Source organism: Zonotrichia leucophrys, chromosome 2 (assembly GCF_028769735.1).
Source record: "Zonotrichia leucophrys gambelii isolate GWCS_2022_RI chromosome 2, RI_Zleu_2.0, whole genome shotgun sequence".
Taxonomy (NCBI): domain Eukaryota; kingdom Metazoa; phylum Chordata; class Aves; order Passeriformes; family Passerellidae; genus Zonotrichia; species Zonotrichia leucophrys.
In genome coordinates, this window is record NC_088171.1 from 17575626 (window position 1) to 17597809 (window position 22184).

The following is a 22184-nucleotide window of genomic DNA, read 5'->3' on the forward strand; positions in this document are numbered from 1 at the left end:
ACTCATGAAGTAGGGACTCTCCATCCTTACACAGTGCCCATGCGGGGAGGAAAAGCAAGAGTACAACAGATACAGCTTTATGTGTATTTACTGAAGTCACTGACTTCAGTTTGGATGTTCAGCAGGTTTGCTGGGTGATTCGGGTACCTATGCACCTGCTCACAGTACCTACAAATAGTGTCATATAGCTGATATGCCCTGTACTAGACATCAGCAGAACATACAATTTTACATGTGTCACCCCCTCCATTTAATTGATGCACAGCTTTTCAATCAGAAGGGATGGCGTCCATGAGTTTATGCTACTTGTCAAATCAATAGCAGCATTTCATACAGACACTTCCAAAGTCAAATGTGTGAATCAATACTCTTGTTGGCACTGTCAAAAAGCTTTTTTTTTTCCAGAAACAAAAATTGTTATTAAGGCTCAGGTTTGAAGGTAAATTCTCTTCTTATTTTTCGCATTGGTATATAAAGAACTCAAATTCAGGAGAGTTGCTCTTGATCTGTATAGTGTCTGAGAACATCATGTCTCATGTCATTTCATGAATTATTAGCCTGAAGTTGTAGCCACTCTGGGAATCATCCCCAACTCTATAGCCTTTTTATGGCATTTCTGAAGATGATCCAAAGATGAGTTTGTATCTTATGCAGCTTTATATGTACTGGCACAGATCCCCAAAATAATACAGCTGTGGTAGCAATGTACTGGCTGCAAAACATATCAAGGAACTAGAGAAAACACACAGGTATTCATTTAGAAGAAAAAAAACTAGCTCATGCAGAGCTCCATACTGGAGCTGGGCTCCAGCTGGGCTGTCCCAGAGGGACAAACTGTGGAGGTTTATTTCCATTCATTCTATGCCTTTTTATAGAGCTACTGCAAGCCATAGGAAAATACAGACTCTCTCAGGAGCAGTTGACCCTGGAATTCTATTTCTGTTGAAGGTCAAGGCAAAGAGTCAAGGAGCTGTTGGGCATTTCATGAATCTGAGCTGACAGGTATCCCTGTCCCAGGCAGGTGTTCTAGAACCTGGCAGGTCACCAGCCCTGCAGAATTCAGCAGAGGTTACAACCCCTGTGTGTTGGAGCCTTTATTGCTGCTGCTGCACAGGGCATTTCAGTTTTGACAAGTCAATGTTTTCAACATAAGTAATGCTTGGTCAAAAAATGACAAACCAGTTTGCAAGTGGTGTATTTGGTATGCTTTTCCAGTAGCAAGAGAAAGAGTAAATGAATCAGCCTGAATTAAAAAACAAAAACAAAACAAAAAAAAGCTAACAAAGGAGATTCCCAAGAAGTTTCAAACAGTATTTGTAGGGAAAAAAACCCTGAAGCAAATCAACCAACCTACAAAACAATACTGTTTCTCCTCTTTCCTGTATAAGTGATAGCAAAGGGGTTGTGTGAAAGCATTGCAAAGATACTCTGAAGAGGATTTATACATGTGTGAACCCGTGGATGGAAGGAAGCTGAAGCTAATGAACCAATAAATAGAATTTTCTGTAATTCTTCTGTTCACAGCTATTGTATCTGTGCCGGCCGACTTCCCAAAGCGGCGTCGCAGTTAGTGCTGAGCTGGACACATAGTCGGTGTCGCTTTCCCGCGGCAGCATGTGGAAGAGATTAGATAAGCGAGGTGGCTCCTGCTGCGGGGAGTTATTCACGCCTCGGAGCACTTGAAAGGTATGCTGATCCTCACACCTCGGTGTGAGCGCTGCCAGGAGCGGCCCGGGGAAGCTGCTTTATCAGACAGCAAACACACCCGGGCATAGCCCATGGCTGCCCTGCTCAAAATCGGTCCTTCGCTCCGGGTCTGCTGCGGCCCTCGGCAGCCTCCGAGAAAGTGGCAGCTGCAGTCGTGGTTATCTTCGATTGAGGCTCCTGACGATCGAAGTGGGAACCAAGAAATCCAAACTACCCATAACTTTCTCAGCCGCGTGAAATTTTCTTTATTGAAAACTGCGTCGCGCCTGTACTGTTGGGTTTGAGGTTTTGGTTGTTTGGCTTTTGGGGGTTCCCTCCCCCCCCCCCCCCTTTTTTTTTTTGTTTTCCCTGAGGATCAGTAAAATCACTCGAAACAAAAGCCAGCCTTTAAAGACATGTACATATCCCAGTCTAGGCGCCACGGGATAACACAGCCGGGAACGCCGGCGGGAAAGCCGAAGCCGGCGGGAGCCGCGGAGCCGCACCCGCCTCCGTCCCACCGCCGCCCCGGGCAGCGGCAGGGGCTGGAGCAGCGAAGGAGTTAAAGGGAGGCGCTTGGGAAATCTGATGCTAACGAAGCCCCAGGAATGTTGCACATTTCCATTCCCCTCCAGCTTTCGGAGGAGGTTGGTCCCCGCTGCGGGCAGCCGCTCCGAGGAGCCCGGCCCCGAGGCCGCACTTGCTTCGGGCGCCGCCCCGCACCTTTCCGCAGGTTACGCCGGGAGACTCGGGGGAGGGACGGGACGGCGGTGAAAAGTTTTTTCTGGATTTGGGATGCTGTGACGGTGCTTGCACCACGGAGGGAGAGAGGGGTGTAGGGGGCGGGGTTCCGCGGCTCTGCGCACCTCGGGCTAGGGCGGAGGGCGAGGGGCATCTGCCCTGACCCGCCGCGGCCTCTCTTCTCTTGCAGGCGCGGCCAGAGATGCCGGGGAGACGGCTGTGGTGGGCGCGCTGCTGGCTCGGCGTCTGCCTCTCGCTGCTGGGCGCGGGGGGCGGCTCGGCCGAGCCCTGCCAAGGACCCCCGTGCCAGGGCGGCTCCGCGCCCCCGCCGCCCTGCCGCGGACCCCGCTGCGGCGGCCGGGCCGGGCGCCCGGCGCGCTCCTTCCTGCAGGGCGCCGCGCCGCTGCGGCCGTCGCAGGGCAAGGCAGCGCCCGCCGCCCCGCTGCCCGCCTGCCCCGGCGGCGACTGCGCCGCCAACGCCACCCAACGTGACTGCCAGGGCCTGGAGTGCCGCCTGCTGCCGCCCCGCCTGCGCCCGCGGCCCCGCGGCCCGGCCTGCGCCTCGGCCCCCGCTGAGGGCTGCCCCGAGCCCGCCCTGCTGCGCGCCGCCGACAGAGCCGCCCAGTTCGCGGGGGACGACTTTGCCCACGGCGCTCCCGAGCGAGGCGGCGGCGCCCCGGGGGTGCAGCTCACCTGCGACGTCAAGCCAGGTGCGGGGCGGCATGAGGGACCGCGGGCGGGAGGGCACACCTCACACTCCACACTCCACAGCACCTCCGCCCTGCCGGGGCACGTAGGGTTCCTGCAACCCGCGGAGGCTCTGTGCGGTCACGGAGAGCCGCAGGGTGCTGCGTCTGCTCGGGCCGGGCAGGTGTCTGCTGGGCCAAGGGGCTTCAGCACCTCTGAGAGCCCGGATGCAGGGGCTCCTGAGCGACTGTGCCACAGCTCCTTGTTTTGGGAGAGTTAGGAAGAAAATCTAGCCCTGGTCTTCACATTATGCGAGGGAATTGCTGCCGTGGCTCCTCTCTCTGCTCCCCTTCCTCTCCCCACCTTAAACTCTTGCACCTCGGAGACCTAGAGCTGAGTAAACGTGGCAGAATCTTTTTTTAGTGCAGTCTTTAAACAAGTTTGAGTCTCTCTCTTTGCAGTCTGATACTTCTGGTATTCTTCCTTTATAGCACTATCATAAAAAGCTTCCATGGGGTGCATTCCATACCCAGGCTGGTGCTGTTGGTAAGAAGCCTGCTATTGGTGCCAAACTGTCTCACTGTAATAGCCAGGGGGGAAAAATGGTAAAGGGTCTCTTGCAGTGCATTGTTCAGAACCCTTGCCTGTCCATTGACAAGCAGAGCTCTGGTGAATTCGATATCCCTGTAGGAAGCCAGGTATGTCTGTGGTTATACTCATAGGTCAGCAGAAGATGTCTCTAATGGTCAGGGATTTATGGATTTACTGATATGAATAGCACCAACAGGTCTTTAATAACCACAAAACAGTTTAGATTCTGATTTAATGCCTTGTCTGAAAGATAGCAAATATATTAGGAAGGGTGATTTATTTCCCATTGATGTTAAAAACTAATGAAAAGCATGAAGATGGTAATTTAAGCTTTGTCACATTTGCGTGGCATATGAGTGCCACGGCTGCCTCAGACGCCAGAGCACATGCTAAGCCTACAAGTTACCAAGGTCTACCTAGTGAAATGACATCTCCTCCAAAGGAGGCTTTTGCACTTGGTGATTCCAGCCCCAGGACTGACATTTAAGCTCTCCTGTGCATAATATAGTGACTGTCTACCCTTTTCTTGCCTGAAACTGTTCCCAGATTTCTTGGAGTATCTCTGGATGCTCACTTGACCAAAGGTGGACTGAAAACAAGTCAGTATGGTTAACCTCCCTTTTCTCTGCTTCTGTGCACACTCTTCTTCATAACGTCACCATAAATACCACGCCTCTGTTTTTCCGATGAGCCCAGGATGTTTGCATTTTCTTTGTCCATACCAAAGCCCTTCTCTCTGTGTTATACAAGCCTCAGCAAATAGCAGGAGCATTCTGCTTGTACAGAAAAGAGTAATACTTTTAGATGGTGCTGAAAACAGATATATTGTATCTGTTCAGGTCTTACAAAGAGCATCCAGCTCAGCATAACCTCTTTCTCCAAACAGTCTCTTATTCTTTGGCTGTCTCTGGTCAGTCTGTGCTGCCCAGTCTGCAACACCATCAGCAGTTACAGCTAACATGGTGAATTATATGCACCTCTCATCTCTGGGGCCTTAGGCTTGGGTCCTTTGTCCCCTCTGATGTGGGTCAGAGGAATTAAAGCTAAAGGGTCAGAGGGTGAGGACGTTTGGAGACTCAGAGTTCGCTCTTTCAATTTTATGCTCTTTGCAGGCCTGATGCTGGCCGAAGTCTTGGAAGAAGAGAAGTGTGGTTAGAAGTTGCCCTTAACAAAATCCTTGAATGCATCAAGAATGGCTTATGGGCAGTGGTGATCATGGATTTGTGCATTCATCTTCCTGTGGCAGAGAGAAGTGTCCCATATATTGGAGAGAAAGCAGTGTACAACTCTACCCACTAAGCCATGTAATCTCATGGGAGGCACTGTCTGCACGGAACACACAGAGAGCAAACCTCTGATAGCACACAGGGTTCTATGTGAGTTTTCAGATGAGGACCACTGCACCTTCAGAAATTCTCCTCTTGTACTGCTATTGCCTTGTGCCTGCTGCTGCAGTTAGTGTGAATGAGTTTTGCTGTAGACATGCTTCTGTCCAAACTGGACAGAGGACATATTTACATGTTTTGCCCATTCCAAAGACAGAACCCAACCCAGACTTTCATAAGGAAGCTTTCTTTCCTAGGAGTGGAAGAACAGCATACTGTTCTTTATGAATGTTGAATTTATCAGCATCTAGCAGAAATTCCATGTATTTGGCATCAGGAACAAAAAATAAGGCATGCTGCCTGTCTTTGGTTTCCTTCAAGTCAGTGTACATAGGCAAGCATCCAGCATTCTGCTCTGCTTGTCACCTCTAACATTCTCTGTGTTTCCCTGAGACCTTCTTTTGAACATAGGTCAGTGGGTTTCCTACAATAGAGCAGAGGAATCCCCACTGGCAGCTGGAGTCAAATCTTGCAAATGAGTGTGGTTTGTGTAGCAATTCCAGCATGGCTTGTCTACTGAAACAAACAGAACAAATAATGTGATAATCACATCTCTAATTGGGAGAAATGCATTGACAATTGTCTGGGGAGAGCTGCAACTCAGACAGATGGAATGTCCCTGACAAAGGGGGAATGGCTTCCAACTTACAAGAGAGTAGGTGTAGGTAAGATATTAAGAAGCAATTCTTTACTGTGAGGGTGCTGAGGCACTGAACAGATTGTCCAGAGAGTTCATGAATGCCCCAGTCCTGGAAGTGTTCAGGGTCACGTTGGATGGTGCTCTGAGCAAGCTGGTCTCGTGCAGGGTGCCTCTGCCTGTGGCAGGGCATTAGGACTGGATGAGCTCTAAGCTTATCTTCACTGGAAGATGAACTCTTCCAACACAAGCCATTATTCAGTGATTCAAGAGACAGGTCAGTGACTGTTCCTGTCTTTCTGTGTTTTTAGAGGAACATTTCTGTCAAGGTACCATTTCAGCACATCACTAATACCAGCTGAATGAGATGTTCCTTTGCCATCGACCTCTCCTCAGACAGCAGGGGAGCTGGAATATACTGCCTAGGTGACTCAAAGGCTATTTTTTCTCCCTGCATTAATTCACTGTGCACAGGTGGAGACCGGGTGGCCCACCCCAGTCTATGTCTGCCAGCTTTGTGACTGTGCCTGAGTAGATTTGCAGTGATTCTTTAGTAATTAAAATATCCCTGCTCTAGTTAACCTGCTGGAAAAAATTGTGTTTTGGTGAACCAAGTAGTCTGTTGAACCTGTTGAAAAGCCCCATTCATATGAGTTGCAGGTTCAGATGCTTGCTGAGGCCATGCCTGATGGCAGCCCTCCAGTGTACAGGCCAGTACCAGGGACTCAGGCTGATTCCCAGCGTGGTGTCCATGTCTGCAGGTTCATGTGCATGAGGCAGGTGCCTGTCACAGCCAGCACAGCCCGTCTGTGGGGTTACACAGACCTGCTGTCTGGAAGACTCCTGCCAGCTGCAGCTGAATCAGCATTTATTTTGGCCAGGTGAAGATGCTGGAGTGCAGGCTTGTAGTCCCATTTCACATCAGATGAGCCCATTGTCCCTGCTGTTTCTCAGCAGCACCGTGAGTGCACCTTACTTCAGATGAAAGACTGACATCCCAAAAGAAGGAATGACAGAAACTGGGGTTTGTTTTCTTATCCTGGTCTTTGTTTTCTCAAATCCAGTATACTGAAAACTACCCTAATATTTGTTTAATGCTGAAAAATAGAAATTAACATGTGCCTTATGCTGTGAGTAAAACTAACCAAACAGCAAAATATTTTGGGAACTGTAAACAAGAACTAGATATGGTCTTTGTTCATTGTGTCATCTTTCATGTTCTCTGTTTGGAAGAATAAAAATCAGTGCTGCTTAAGAGCAGATGAGTGATTATATGGGTTGAGGATTCTCTCTGGCTGTGTCCAGCAGCAGATACTGTAAAAAGTACAACACAATATTTTCATAGATCATTTTCCCAGCTCCAACAGTTTGTTGCTTAGATTTCCTGAATCTGATTGATGTCTATCTTTAAGCCCCAAATTGATTTTATTTTTTTAAGTTTTGATGTGTGTGGAACTGCTGCCTTCATTTAATGTCCTTTAATTCTTGTATTGGAAGAAAGACAGAAAAGTCTTTCCACATTTACTTGCTCTAAGATACCTGTAATATAGCACAGTTGTTTGGTTTCTTTTTTTCTTTTTCCTGATCCTGAAAAGTCTTACCTACTTTCTCATATTGCAACAGTATCATGTGTTAGATTTTCCTTGCTGCCCTTTTTGTGAACTTGTGAGTTCTTCTATACTCCTTCTTGAGGTGGGGAACCAAGACTGCATTCTGTATTCAGATGCTCTATTGATTAATGTAATGTCATAATGATATATTATGTTCTATGTTCTTCTTCTAATTAGTCCCAGCATTTTATTTGCCTTTCTGAACTCTGTTGGGCACTGAACTGATGATTACATGGCTCTAGCCCAACATCTGTATCTAGATATATTACTTCAAGACCATTTTCAAGGAGTAATAATAATCTACAAGTATGACATTTGATCTAAAAAAAACTTGAATTTTTTTTCAGTGAGAACCTCAGTTCAACTTTATCTCCTCTGAACTTCTTTTTTGTCATTTTATTGCTGCTGCACAGTATCACAGACTCCTTTTGCAGGTCTTTGCAATTGACCCTTACTTTTACTACCCTTAATAGCAAGTTTTACCACTTCATTTTATCACTTCTACAGTGAAAATTGGCCATTTACTCTTTACTGTGTTTGAACATGTACATAAGAATGATTAATCTGTTATTGGTGTGATTAATTTACACCCTGAAGCAGGGGCAAATGATGATTGCATGAGCTGCTTATGAAATGGAAAACCTTGTGGTTTCATGAAGGGGCTACAAGGATTGTAAAGCAAACTGACCTTATAATGATGAATTTAGTGAGACTTTTCATTAATTTGCTAAAATTTGAATGCCTTTGAAGAGATAATACAACAAGCTTGGACAATAATAGATCATTTGTATTTCAGGAGAAAATGAAGTTCCATCTGAAGATGCCCTAATACTACAGCTGCACCTTGCGAAAGGGCACGAGAAATTCACAGAAATGCTAAAAAGCCAACAGCAGATCATTGTTGATTTGCAGCAAAAACTTGCTGAACAGCAGCACGTGTTGGTTAGCCAGCAACGGGAGATTCTTGAACAGCAAAGAAAAATGTATGAGCAAATGGACCTGATCAAAATCCAGTATGGCATGCTTTTTGATACAGTGAAACAAATGTCATTTCAGAGTTTGCAAGAAGATATTCAAAATTATTTTGAAAGTCATCTTCATGGACTTCAGAACCAGGTCAGAAATCACCTCCAGAAGTCATACTCTGGGCACAAAGTAGAAGTGGATGCAAAAGTGATTAATGTTGGGGAGTCTTTGCTGGACTGTGGCCTTTGTGAAAGTGATGAATTTTGCAATTTCCAGAAGACACCTTCACAGTGTGAAAAGTGCACATTGTGTCCTGCTGGTTTTTTCCAAATGGCCGAGTGTTCTGCAAACTCTGATCGGATTTGCCAGGTGAAACATAGTTCTGTGTCTTTCAGTTACTGCTTATGAAGCATTGTGTTGGACATAGTGGTATAACATTCTGGAAATAACTACTTGGAGAGCTAGAAAAATTCAGTTTGATTCATGTGTTTTACTGAATGGGTCTATGCCTGAAGGTTTTCTTGTGTGTTTCTCTTCAGCATTTAGTGTTCTAAATGAGGCACTGGTTTGTGCCTGTTGGGTGTGACACTTTCCCAAACCTGACAGCTGGCAGGACTTCAATTCTTTTCATTGTGGTAGGAAAAGACATCCTGAAGCATTTAGACTTATGCATGCTAAATTTGTTTATTTAATTCCATTACAAGTCTACAGGAGCTTCTAGACATCTCTGAAAAGCACAGGAAAGCTTTATTAAGCATAAGTCAGACATTTCTTTTAAAGTTTGTAAATAGTAGCTGTCAGTTAAAATAAATATAAGAACTTGTTCTTTCTTAAACATAATATACAAATACAGAACATGGATACTTATATTGTTAAATACATTTTATTATAAAATACATCTTACTATACAACACAAAACTAGCATGCAAGCACAATAAGATGAGTCTTTGTTTGCTTTCTGCCATTTAGAAGTCCTAAGATATATGGGCAACTTGATATTTAAAGCAGCATCTTGTTTGCTAAGTGTTGCCCCCAGTTCTTAGCTTAGCGTGAGCCTGGCCAGCTGGACCAGATACTGAGAACCTGGATGTGTCTGTCCAGTTCCCTCTCTGCTAGCCTCAATTTTCTTTAATGCTAACATTTAAAGGCAAATGAAGGCTGTTTTTCTTTCCCCTCTGCCTGCTGTTGGGTGAAAGGAGGGCTTGCTGGCAGGGAATACTACTTTCTGATTTACTTTTCATGTGTGTTTTAGTTATCAGCATCCTCCCAGATGAAATGTCCTTAAAAGCCTTTCCTTTCACTGTCTCAAGTGTTGCATTGTCCTTAAGATCAGTTGATTGATGCCCCACTCTTGGGGATGTGCATCATAACAAGAGTTACATGTGCAACCCCTCTGGTCAGCTCATCTGCACACTGTTTGTTTTCTGTGGCATCACACAGTGGTTTTGGATACCTGATTAAAACAGGTAACAAATCCAAATCAAAATTGTCCTGCTCTAACATGCTTATGGATCAACCTGTTCTCCATCCCTACATACACCTTTTATGGACAGATGGATGCCACAGAGCCTGAAATGCCTGTTTCAAACTTAAGTTGTCATGTTAAACTGTTTCAGTATGATTCTTGTGATTTACAGGACAGAGATGAGTGCACTGAATCTCCAAGCATTTGTGGTGAGAGGATAAAATGCCTGAATACTCCAGGTAAGTTATATTCTGTGAAAATCAAAGAATGAGGATAATTAGATCTTCAGGAACTGGCCAAAGAAATAGATAAGGACACAGGCTTGTATGTCAATGAGTAGTGACATGCACAGCTTGCTGGAATCAAAGGGGTTAAAAAATACTAATATGTAATTTGATAGAAGTTCTTCTGGACAATGGGCTATTTAGGACATTAATATCCCATGGAAGCAATGGATGGTCCCTTTTGCCTTATTTTCCTTGGGGTTTATATGCTTTGCTTTTAATTTTCTCTTATGACCTCACTTCCTTCTTGTTTATGCTGGTGCAAATAGGGCCCAAATCAAAGATATTATTCCTATTTGGAGAAAAATAGTTGTCATTTTCTGGTGCACTGGGGTAGATACCTGATTTGATCTAATGAAGACTCTTATAAGACCTCCCTCCATTAATCTTATTCTCCTTAGCAACAATATTGTCAAATACTGAGGAAAGATCAACAGTTTCTATTATTTGGGGACACTTTGGGGGAGTTTTTCAGATATTTAAGAAGATATCTGTCTGGTGTTTTGCACTGCAGACTTCGTTATTTCATTACATTCTCATGGCAGTCAGACACAAAAGAGCAAAATTAATAGACATGCTGAGCAAATTTTATCCAGGTACTAAGTTTCTTTATATTGGTCTAATTTTTGGTCATCCAGAAAACCTTGAAAGGAACTCTGTGTCAAATAGAGCATTTCCACCAGTTGTGACCTGTATCTGAGGTCTCACAGTCAAATAACCCAGGATGGGCTTCATTAGATGCTGCTTTTCCTCCTCTAGGCTTCTAGACTTGTAAGAAGGGGTGGCCTCTTTGAGGGGCAAGGGCTGTTTTCAGCTGATTGTGAGTGATTTTGTGCCTTTTTTACCCAGTCACTGGTGGAGAAAAATGTGGGAGCCTAGGAAAGGATCAAAAGAGGATGTGGGTTTTCTTCCTTTGTCCTTACTTTTTCTAGACAGGAGCTGTGTTGGTTTGGATGGTATTACTACAAACACTGCAGCAAACTGGAAATGACTTGAGGAAGAGGGCACTTAGTGTTGCCTGGTGTGGTAAATGCTGCACACAAGGTGCCATCAGTCCTACAAAAGAAGGGCAAGACCTTTTTGGAGAGTGTTAGAGGTGTACAGTTGGAGGCAAGACAGTTTAGAGCACAAAATTGGAGTCAGAGCATCAGAAAGGTGTAAGGCTTTGTCTTGTCTTTACTGAGACATTGGGTTTGCTCCTGTTTGTGTTTTGTTGGATGGAAGCCCACAAGGCCTCAGCCCTAGGAGAGGAGAGCCACCAATGTGGTAGCAATTTACTGTTGCTCCAGTCTGTGGCTTGGGAGGGGGAAGGCTGTAAGGAATTTATTCCGTGGGTTCTGTGGAGGGGAACCAGACCAAAAAAGGATCTGTACAACTGCAGGAGGAGCTAAGTGAGGGCAGAACACTGCCAAGAAACAGATGGGTAGTGATGGTATGTCAGACCACAGAAAGGCAGTAGCAATGTATTTGGAAGGAAAGGAATCTTCCCTCTCTTCCTCTTCTCCCAGTTTTAATGGTGGTGTGTAGATATGTGAAAGCAAGTTATTACCCATCACCTGCACAGGAATTGGTGTCCTGTCATCTGTCGTGGAAGAGAGAGTGTTCCTGTAATTTTTTGTTAGAGGTGACTTTCAGCCTGTCTGTTCATGGTAGCTCATGATCTTACACAAGTGTGATTAACGTGGCAGAGGAAAGGCTGAGACAGAATGTCTGTTTTGGGTAAAGGAGGGGATGTGATGTGACACAGGGATGTGATGTGACATATGAGTTCCAGATGTTGAATGTGGTTTCTCAAGCTGCACGCAAAGGTTGTTGCATCTGTAGCAGCTCTTGTTCAATGTGCAGTGTGAGGGGGGACAGAGAAAATAACAGTAAAGAATCATGTAACTAGGAGCCTCTCTTTCTTCACTCTTCCACTTTCCTCTACATCATGCTTTCTTTGCCTGCTGCTTTTTTTCACTTTTATGTGAGATGAGAATTGTTGATTTATTTGATTAAAGACTAGTCATTAAGTCATTGGTCATTCAATAACAGTTAGGGGTATGTAATCAGTGAAAGTAGGGTTTGGTGCATCACTTCCTTCTTAGACAACCATGGGAGAGTAGTCAGACTGTTTATCCAACAAATAGAATCAGCCAAAGGCACTCTCCCTGGAATGCCATGCAAAATAAAGAGGACTTACTGTAGAACTTACTGTGGGATGCAGGAGAAAGAGGAATGAAATCCTTGAAAGATAGTCCTGGTTTTTAGTGAACCATATTGATATGTGATGATCCAAGTTTGACAGAGTGTTTAAAAAGAGAACAATTCCCATATTAATCTGCCCAAATGTAACCTTTGCATCAGGCAGCTGTGAGCGGTAGCAGCAGAAAAATAAACACATAGCTTACTGTAATTGCCTTGCAATTACCTGGCCTCTGTGAGTGCCAAGGGCTGGGGAATGTGCTGCAGGAAGACTCAATTTCACAAAGCCAGGTTGAGTACAGCTGGACTGCTCACTGTGAAACCAGGTGCAGCAGGGCTCAGAGCAAGCAGCCAGGCAGAGGTGGCAGAGGTTGTAAAGTGATAAAGAGCAGTAGGAAGCAGTCCCAGCATGCTGCTGTGCTGGTTTCTGATGTTTGGCTATCATTTACTGCTGGACCTCTTCTGGGCGAAGGGTAGGGTGCTGCTCTTGCAACTGTGGCCACAGCAAGGAGCAGTCTGGGTGTTGCTTTGAAGTCACATATTTGAAGTAAACCCAGGGGGAACACCTGCTGCAGTTCTAACCAATAAAAGACTAGGCAGTAAATTAGCGCATATAGCCATCACAAATATTTGTGAAACATGCTATTAGTAAACACTCAAATATACATTAAAATATCTGTAAGAAACAAAGAGCATAAAAAGTGTTCCTAGGCGCTGCTGAAGATTTTCTGTGCCATGTGAACCAGCTGTATGTGTGTACTTAGTTCATCCAGTATTTCTCAGTGATGGTGGAGCTGCTGATATGAGAAGCAGAAGTGGTTAAGAAATGTCATGTTCTGATTTCAAAGGGAAAGATTGTCTGGGACTTTTTTCTATACTCCCTCTAGAATGTTTTTAATTGAAAAAAATGTAATCTTATTTATTTGACTTTTGTTTTTCATTAAAAAACAAGACACTTTCAGAGAGGAACAAAGTGTTAAGTTTCTCTTGACTTTTTTTCAGATAGAAAAAAATCTTACCATTCTGTAGTGTACTCTTGATAAAATGGTACCTGATCTTAGAAGGAATATTCTCACATCATAAATTGTACAGTCCTACATATTGGTGTTAGTGGAGAATCATCACTTAAGTGAATGAAGTGTAAATAGACAAAGTGATATGAGGGTGAATATATGAAACCTGTATAAATTAACACAGTGTTGGTGTTCTCTGCTGAATAATGCAGTATCAGAAGTGAATTCTAGCCAACATTCTGACCTCCCTTGTGGCCAGGTTCACGTGTACTTGCAGTGTGCAGCAAGTGTAGTGAGCTTTTCTGTCTACATCAGCAGTTAGCATTGCCAGCCACACCCTGGGCTAGCAAGGGAGAATCCATTGTTGGGGGTCCATGCAAATGCTGGTAGTCCCAGTCTTAGAGCAAATCCCAGCCAAGGTACAGGAAGCTTCCACCTCAAGAATAATGCAAGTGTATGACATAGGATTAGATACTAAAGGATATTTAAGGAGATCTATTAGAAAGATGATTATTGAGTTTTGATCATGGTGATAAAAAAGCGTAAATGACTGCATTAGTGATTAAGTTTTGAGGCACAGACTGCAGGTGGTTATTCTTTAGGATGCCTCAGATCTTGTGTGTTGATTCAGATCCTGAAATCTCCATGTACAAAGGTTTTGGGTTCTGGTTGCTCTAGGTGGAAGCACTGGCTGCTGGTGGTGCTCTTGGAAAATTGCCACAGAAAATTACAGGCTGTTTTTAAAACCTGTTCTTTTGGTGTGCATTCTGTGATCCACTGAGGTCATGGTGTACCGTTTAACAGCATGAAATTGCTTTATGTCCAACAAAGTAATTTCAAACAGCACATGTATATTCTCCTCATGTTTGCAGCAGTGCTTTACTTTAGCTTTATCACAACCACTGGTGTCCTGTGTCTTAGGGCAGTGGTTTTCCACTTTTTAAATGCATGGGCTATTGCATAATGATTTTAAGCCTGCTGTTTACAGTTTTGGTTTTCCCATTTGTCCCTTACAGGTTTTTTAAAAACTGTATATGGAGTGAATACTAGGGATCCTTATCCCTTGTATTGCAAAGCACTGCTTCAGCAATTACAGTGACAGCAGAGCTACCCTGTAGCATGGCTGGGCAGGCAGTGCACGTTTCTCCCTGTGTAGGGGAGCTCTCCATTAGTTGAAAGTAGCTGCTTGGAGTACCAGTCACTGTGCCTTTTACATCAGAGAAGGAAGAGACTGTCTTTGGAGCAATATCATTGTATCTGATACATTACAGATTTTGGTTAGAATTGCCCCTCTTTAGCTTCTTTTTCACTCCAAACCATTGGGCTTGGCTTGGACAAGGTGAGTTTAGCCTAATATTTCCTCTGTAATCTATCGAGGTTCCTTTAATAGCACAAAGTGATCTGACATCATAACTGTCTTCTGTTTTCTCATTTATGATTAGAGATATATAAAGATACTTGATATGTGAAATTGTAGAATTCTTATTTTTAGTATTTTAAAGGTATGACAATAAAAATAGTCCATTTCCTGTGGACCAGGTGGTTTCCGGTGCCTTGGAATTGCTGAGAAGGATGCAGCTTTGGGAATGTGTGGAGAGGAGTATTTCTTTAATAAGGAAATGCAGGAGTGCCAAGCATGTTTAAAGTGTGAAGATGGAATGGTGGCTGTGCCTTGTTCCACTGTCAGTGACACAGTTTGCTCAGCAGCCAGTGAAAACAAGCTCTCAGAGTCTTGGGCTGCAAACATCGTTCTGCCCTCCGTGAAGTCTGGCATCTCTCAGGTCTACTCTGGCTTGAGCTTGAAGATAAAAGGAAAGCTCCCCTGTGATATCCTGTCCACTGAAGAGAGCAGCCTGGTATTCAGGCAACATGGTCTGTTGTGGACTGACCTGAATTTTGCAGTAAAGCACAACTGCAGGAACTTTTTGCAGCTTTCCTTAAAGCTTAATGGCAGTGAGGAAGACCATGAACTGAGTGGTGTTCGCATCGAGCAGCCAGAAGGAAAGTATTTCCAGAGCACTAGTTTAAGCAGTGCTGCTGAAGTGGAGCCCAGCCAAACTCTTTCGGTGTATTTGAGGAGCCCTAATCAATTCTGCAATCAAAGCAAAGACTTAAATATTTATGACCTTAATACCCCACTCAGTTTGTTTTGGTTGTCCCACGACACAGGTGCTGTGGCACTCAGTGCACAGATGTCAACAGCCATGCATTACCAAACCAACTATCGACCTACCTTTAAAATAATTTCTGTTTCTGACCCTTATATGCTAAGTTTATCTCATGATGGTAGGGCTATAAAGTTCACTGAAACTGGTGTTGTCAAATTTGTGTTTCATCAAGCATTGTATTCCATGGGTCATACGTGTGTCCGGGAGGGCTTCTCTTTAATTTCTTACATCAATAGGAATGGTACCAACAGAGAATTAATGAATGTATTTAAATCTGGGGTAAATTACAGGGACACATCAATATCTGCTTCTGGGGCCACAAAGGTTGATGCTGGAGATCTGGTTAGCTTTGAGATACTTTCTCCTGCACAGTGTAATGTTCGGTATTTTGGAGATAGTTCCGGAATCAGTATGTTCAGCCTCATCTGGATCCCTTCAGCGGTTTCTAGTGCCATATCAGCCACAGTTTCTGTTACAGGTCTCCCTACTGGAGCAGTGAGAAACAAACTACTGGATTTCACCCAGGTCTCCTCCAATGAGAAACAGATACAGCTGGTTTCTTCTGGACAGCTGGCTCAGAAGTATTTTATTTTTACTGAAAAGGGAGTAGCCAGCATTGCATTTAACTTAAAGCTAATCCATTCCTGCAATGTGCTCAGAGTGACTCTCAATCAGCTGACCATGGATCACATGCAACCCACAGCAGTTGCTCAGCAGATTGGAGGTCAGATGCCAGAGGGAAGCATTTGGACCAGTGTGTCCCTCCGTGCATCTTTTGAAGTACATAATGGAACACTGATATCAGTTTCTCTTGACTGTGTGCGTGGAAGGATCAACCAGATCACTCATGAACATGGAACCAGCATATCTATTTTATGGATTTCATCTTAATTTCTGCCCAGTGAAGTTAGCATGGAATTGGGGTTTCAATTGTACTTGGATTCTGCTCTGATTCTATACATATTTGACAATATACTGTGTTGACTTGAGCAGGTCATCCCACAAAATGCTCTCAATTTTAGGAATATTTAAATATAATCCTAACTGAATTATCACTATTTAAAGGAAACAAGAGCTTTCAAGTCAAGATTTTAATTTTGTTACCATCTTTAGACAGGGAAATGTGGAATTCAGATCAAATTCCCTTATTTTAATAAAAAAAAATTATTATTTCTGCACCATAAAAAATTGCAGCTGAGGGTAAATAGCATTTAGTACTGTAACTGAGAGCAGCACAGCTAAATAATTGAAACCTGCTTTAATTTTTTTTTCATGCAACAGGCTAATAAAAGGACTAAATGTACTTTGGGGCTAATTTGTCTACATCTTACAAAATGTTGTGCTTTCCATATATTGAGAGAACATGCCTCAAATAGGTGATAATGTGGCAACACTGGAGTATACATTCTTAGTATTGTGGAAAGAGACTGGGTCAAAAATAGGATATTATTTTTACAACAAAAACAGTGGAACTAATGACTGTTCTAATTCCATTTGGAAGTCATCTGCATTTAAGTAATTTAGGAAGGCTTTTCTCGTTTTTAGTTTTGCCAGTGAAAAGTTGCAGAATGAGAAGGAAGGAAGTTTCTTCTAACAAGGAACAGTACATAGGCAGAAAGAAACAAGTATTAAAAGAATGTCTTGAAAATTAAACTTCTGAAAATTAAGCAAATTTTTATTCCATTACTTTTAAACAGCAAAATCTTTTTCTGATCAAAAATCCCCATTATTCACAAGTCTATTTATTTTGCCAAACAGGTACTTACATTTAAAAGGCTTTTTTTTTTTGTCAAATCAGTCAGTTAATTCAATGAAATTGTGTATTCATTGACACTAATTTTTATTTTCTTCCACCTCATCCATCAAGCTAATTATTTATTTTTCTAAACTATAGAGACTGTTTTATCCCATTTTCTTCTGTCTCCTCTACAAATGCTTTTTCGCTCTCTCTATTTCTTTTTTTTAGGAGTAAAGACAAGCCTTGTCACATCTCTTTCCAGCTTTCTTTCAGCATTCCTACAAAAGGATATATGTTTGTGTCACAGATGTAACTGCAGAAGAGAGACATAAGCAATGCACTTGCAGGCTGCTTTAAATTAACCCTACTAAAAAGAAATGTTATGCACTATATGACTTTAATGTGTCTGCCTGAGTATGTATAGCTAAAATATACGTACATTGCTGTGTTTTAATCTGTTTTGGGGTTTGTTACACTGTTTTTGCTGTATAATGGCCTCCTATAATTTTCTGTAATAGAATGAACCCAAGTGCAAGACTTCTACCTGGTCATTGGTTTAACTTGTGACATTATAACTGTGTCCTTAACATCTGAAATTATCTTTCCATCATCAGTTTTTTCTTCAAGAACATGCTCAAGGATTCTGGTTTGTGACAAACTGCTCTCCTGCTCCAAATAGAGAACAGTAGTTTTTCTTGCTTTCAGCTGCAAAATCCAGGCAGTCTGTCAGAGTACACCTCCCTGGGCATTGTGTTGCAGCCAGTGTAAGCACACAAACCAGTAATCCTGGTGTCCCCAAAGTCTGTCAGGGACAGAAATCTCAGTGCCTGTGTGTAGCCAGCATCTCATTTGTGCTTGCAAGGTCATAAGGAGGGATGAATTAAAACTGCTGTTGAAGGTGTTCAACATTTGCACAATAGTGTTATCATTACAGAGGACATTTGTAGTGGTAGAGAAGGATTTCTGGAATGAAAAGCATCTGTATCTGTCTGCAGAAGAGCTGTGTTACCTGGGAGCAGAGCAGTTTTTCTGGGAACTTCACTCTTGGAGTCTACTGAGACTGAACAAAGATGAAATGGCACAGGAGTAAAAGTTCTTCTGACATTCTGCTTTCTGTACAAGGCTGCATGTGATGTAGGAGAAGCTCTGCAGAGAGCACACCTGGGTATTTTTATGGTAAGAGGGAGAGGCAATGTTAGCGAAAGGTACAATGCTTTTGTTTTAGAAAAAGTTAAGGAAGCCACTTCCTCATAAACAGAGCCCCTTATTATCCTTTGCTGGTTTGTGCTCTGCAGTTCTGTTGAAGGTTGTCACCCACCAGGATGACAGCTTAAGACTCATTCTAGATTTAAACCTGTGTAGCAGAGATCAGAATCTGGTGTTTGAAATAATCTGGTACTTCTTTAGCAAAGTGCAGATGTTACTTGAATATAATAAACATTTGTCTATATGTGGCATATAGCAAATCTAATGGCATGATTTGTATGAGTATGCTTTGTTTGAGTGGGATTGTGAGATTAGTGCAGTTAAACAGGGAAGAGAATGATGCTACAATCCTGTATTATGCATGCTGGTGGTATTTGCATTTAAATGCACTGTTATTAAAGGATACAGAAGGTACAAAGAAGGTACAAGTGAACGTTATTACAACTGAGAGAAGTTCCAGAGAATCAATTCTTCAATATAATAAAACTTTTTGGAGGGTTCTGTGGGGTATGCCCAGAATTTCTCTTAAATTCAGAGTAAGTTTTTAGATGCACAGTGGTAGAAACACAGTAGTTGGCATCCATCTGGTCATGATAATTTATCTAATAATGTTTTACTCATGTCATCTGAGATAAGACACTCAGAGAGTTGAAAAAAAGTCTTATCCAATATGTATTATTAATTGCAATTTGCAGCAAGATTAGCTTTATTTCAAGCAAGAGAAGGCTGATCATTGACCCTCTTTTGAATCTCTCCCTTTCAAAAAAAAAGAAAAACCTGGATCTGTTGTTGAGGGCACTCAGACCTTGGTTGTAACAACAGGAATTTGAGTATGTTGGAATCAGTAAGATTTATGATAGCCTAATTAATGGCATAGTGTATAGCCTTTGCATCTATGAAAATGATATATATTGCCTCATACCATGCAACATTAATTGGTGCTTGATGTCCTGAATAAGATAGAGTCCAAGAGGAATTGATGCACAAAGAATGCTAATCTTATGGCACTTACCCCATTTGCTGTAATAAATTGCATGTTTTGTTGACAGGTATCTTATAAATTATATTTACAAATGTAGAATTTTTTTTTCTATTAATAGTACAGTATAATACTGTGAAGTACAGAATCCATTTAAAAACTTTTATTTTGCATCTTTTGATACCTCATTCAATAATATGGTTTAAATAGCTGGAGACAGCCTCTTCAATCTTATCTGCCAGAGAATGTTTCCAAAGGAAGGATTCACAAAATAACAAAGTATGAGGCTGGGAGATCCTACCTGTACAGAATGAGTTTAAGTTAATACATACAGGAAAGCAAGTGATTATTTTACTGTGTTAGGAAGATAATGGACAACTTGTTGTTATGGAAATCATTACAGGAGGAAAATAATTTAGGTTGTATAGTGCTGCTAATACAAAAGAAAAAAAAATTGGCTTACAAAACCTGCATTTATTTGTATTGGGAAACATTTTGCAAGTTCAAAGGTTTTACCTGAATTTATTTATTTCCTATGCAAATTTTTTATGCTTTCTGTCAAGTCAAAACTAGGCAGAATATGTGAAGTCTGTTTTAATATTGTGGATATTCCTCTGTTCTGTGGTCTCTGCAGATTGCAGTACACTGTGAAAACTGTACTATTTTCTAGTGGTGCTTTTTAAAAAATTTTCTACTTTGAAATATTACCTTGTTTTAAAAATACTGTTTAGACGCTTTCCTTTGTTAATATTATAGTGTAATATGTTTTAAGAGAACTTCACTGAGATAAATAAAATGATAAAACTTCATTGGTATTCTTGTTCTATTCTGAGGAAGACTAATGGTGGCTCTTGTGTTTTTTGCCACTGAGTCTCCTGGGTCAGCATTTCACGGATGTGGTCTGAGTTAGTCACCTGTGCCTGCTGAAGTGGCACTACACAGGAACAGTAACAGTGGACATTTCTAGAGATCTGCTTGCCTTCTGTTCCCATGGTTGAAACAGCAAGAAAGATGAAAATTGTCATAAGAGCAGTGCAGTTTATCCTGGTCATGACTAGTGCCCCACTAACACAGAAAAGAAACAAATTTGTCCTGCCTTGGTGCTTCATAGACCCTCTGCTACATGTGTGAAAGCTTTTATGGTGTTGGGAGTGGGTCCAGATCAGCCTGCTGCAGTAGCACAGCTGTGCTTCTGTCAGGGCCTGGCCAAGTTAAAGCTCATGTGTTCTCAGAGGGAACTCTACAAGTGTTTTAGATTGTACATCTGTTTCTTCTTTCTGGGGATGCTTTTGTTTATTGGATGTGAACGGAAAGAGAGGTGCTGTCACAAAGGGATTGCAGGCATTATTAATATACTCTAAATTACCCAAAGATAACATTCAGAGGGAGGAGAAAAGAAGTATTTGTGAAATACTTCTGTTGAAAGTAGGACCATCCTCCTCCGGGCTGGATCAAAACTGCCTCTTCTCTTCTGGCCTTCAGCAGCTGACACTGTTCAAGCCCTTTCCCTAACAGCCCAAACCATCTTGATGTTTGTCTGCTCCCCATGATAACTTCAGGGTCACCTTACAGGTCTCTTCAGGGGCCTGATGTTCCCTTGTACAACATCCTCCACATGTGCAGGTCTCAAAGCACACTGTGCCACTGAGCCTGGTGCCCCTTCCTCTGCTTGGAGGGTTTGCCTCCTCTGAAGATATTAACTGTGCTAGTGGCAGTGCCTGTGCTGCTTTTGCTGTGCTGCCTGGCAGAAATAAGTAGTGAGTGAGCCCCAAAATAGCTGAGTTGCCCATCTGCTGGGCCTCAGCATCTCCCTGTCTGTACCTGTCTTTCACTGTCTGGTTCTGGTTGTATGAAATTAAATTACTGTAAAAGAGGGATCCAAGAAACTTGTTTGCATTAAATAATAAAATCGCTATTGCTAAACCAGATTTCTTGTCCATCTGCAGTTTGCACAGCTTTCCTCAGCCCTTCCTTGGAGCTCTGCAGGCACATCTTGACCTGCAGGATTGCATCTTTTGTTACAGGCTCTTCAAGGGGAAATGAGCTGCTCTCCAGACATTCCAGTGCAATCCAGTTAAATGGCATTTCTTGAAAGTAGCCTTAAAAGGCTGGATGTGATTTCCTTCTTAGAAGGGTGTTAATGCCTGGCTTTAGCAGAACCTTGAAGTAAAAGCCTGTCATGGTAATATACATGCATACATAAATACATACCTACAAATATGTATGTATATATTTATATAATCATCTTGGTCTCCGTTAAATAGAATTTTTTCTAAAAGAGGAACTGTGGAAAAGCATTCCCTGCATCTTCTTATAAAATCAATATCTTCAACTTTTACCTTTGCCGTTTTTTCACTGGAAACATAGAGGAATGAAAGGGAAATTAAAAAGAGAAGACTGGGGGAATGGAGATGGAAGGGGAGAAAAGTGGAAGAAGGAAAAAGCAATCTCCAGTGTTTAGGTAATTCCATGTATAGGAACGTAAACTAATTTTTGTCAGAACTTCTTGGGCTTTCAGTCAGTTGTATTTAAACATTTGTTCAACTGAAAATTCCATCACATTTGGCTTCTTCTCTGTCTCTTCTTTGAAGCATTTCCAACCCACCAACTTTTGTAAACTAAAGTGGTATTAGAGTATCCTGAATATGATAAAGTACTTTACTCAGCTGGAACATAAAGTTGGGTAATTTGGTTAATTAAATACCAGTTTATATTGCGAATTCTCTGGATATATTTGTGGGTTTTGGCATGCAAACCTCAGTTTTCATCATTACCTCTTAACTATGTTTATATTGGGAACTACTTCTCATTAGATAAATGAGGCTTCTCTGAGCTCCACGTTAT

General features: G+C 42.5%; 1 protein-coding gene across 1 annotated transcript; it reads left to right on the forward strand.

Annotated features, from left to right (window-relative positions):
* Positions 1-3021: 3021 nt before the first annotated feature.
* LOC135443645 (uncharacterized) lies at positions 3022-19806 on the forward strand. Its single transcript, XM_064704081.1, has 4 exons — positions 3022-3137; positions 8134-8672; positions 9941-10007; positions 14789-19806. The coding sequence occupies exons 2-4, from the start codon at positions 8211-8213 to the stop codon at positions 16306-16308; spliced, it is 2049 nt and encodes a 682-aa protein (XP_064560151.1). The 5' UTR covers positions 3022-3137; positions 8134-8210; the 3' UTR covers positions 16309-19806.
* The last annotated feature ends 2378 nt before the right edge of the window (positions 19807-22184 follow it).

Coding starts and splice junctions, on each gene's coding strand:
- LOC135443645 (XM_064704081.1), top strand. CDS start 8,211: ATGCTAAAAAGCCAACAGCAGATCATTGTTGATTTGCAGCAAAAACTT. Junction 8,673..9,940: donor ACTCTGATCGGATTTGCCAG/GTGAAACATAGT, acceptor TGTGATTTACAG/GACAGAGATGAGTGCACTGA. Junction 10,008..14,788: donor AAAATGCCTGAATACTCCAG/GTAAGTTATATT, acceptor CCTGTGGACCAG/GTGGTTTCCGGTGCCTTGGA.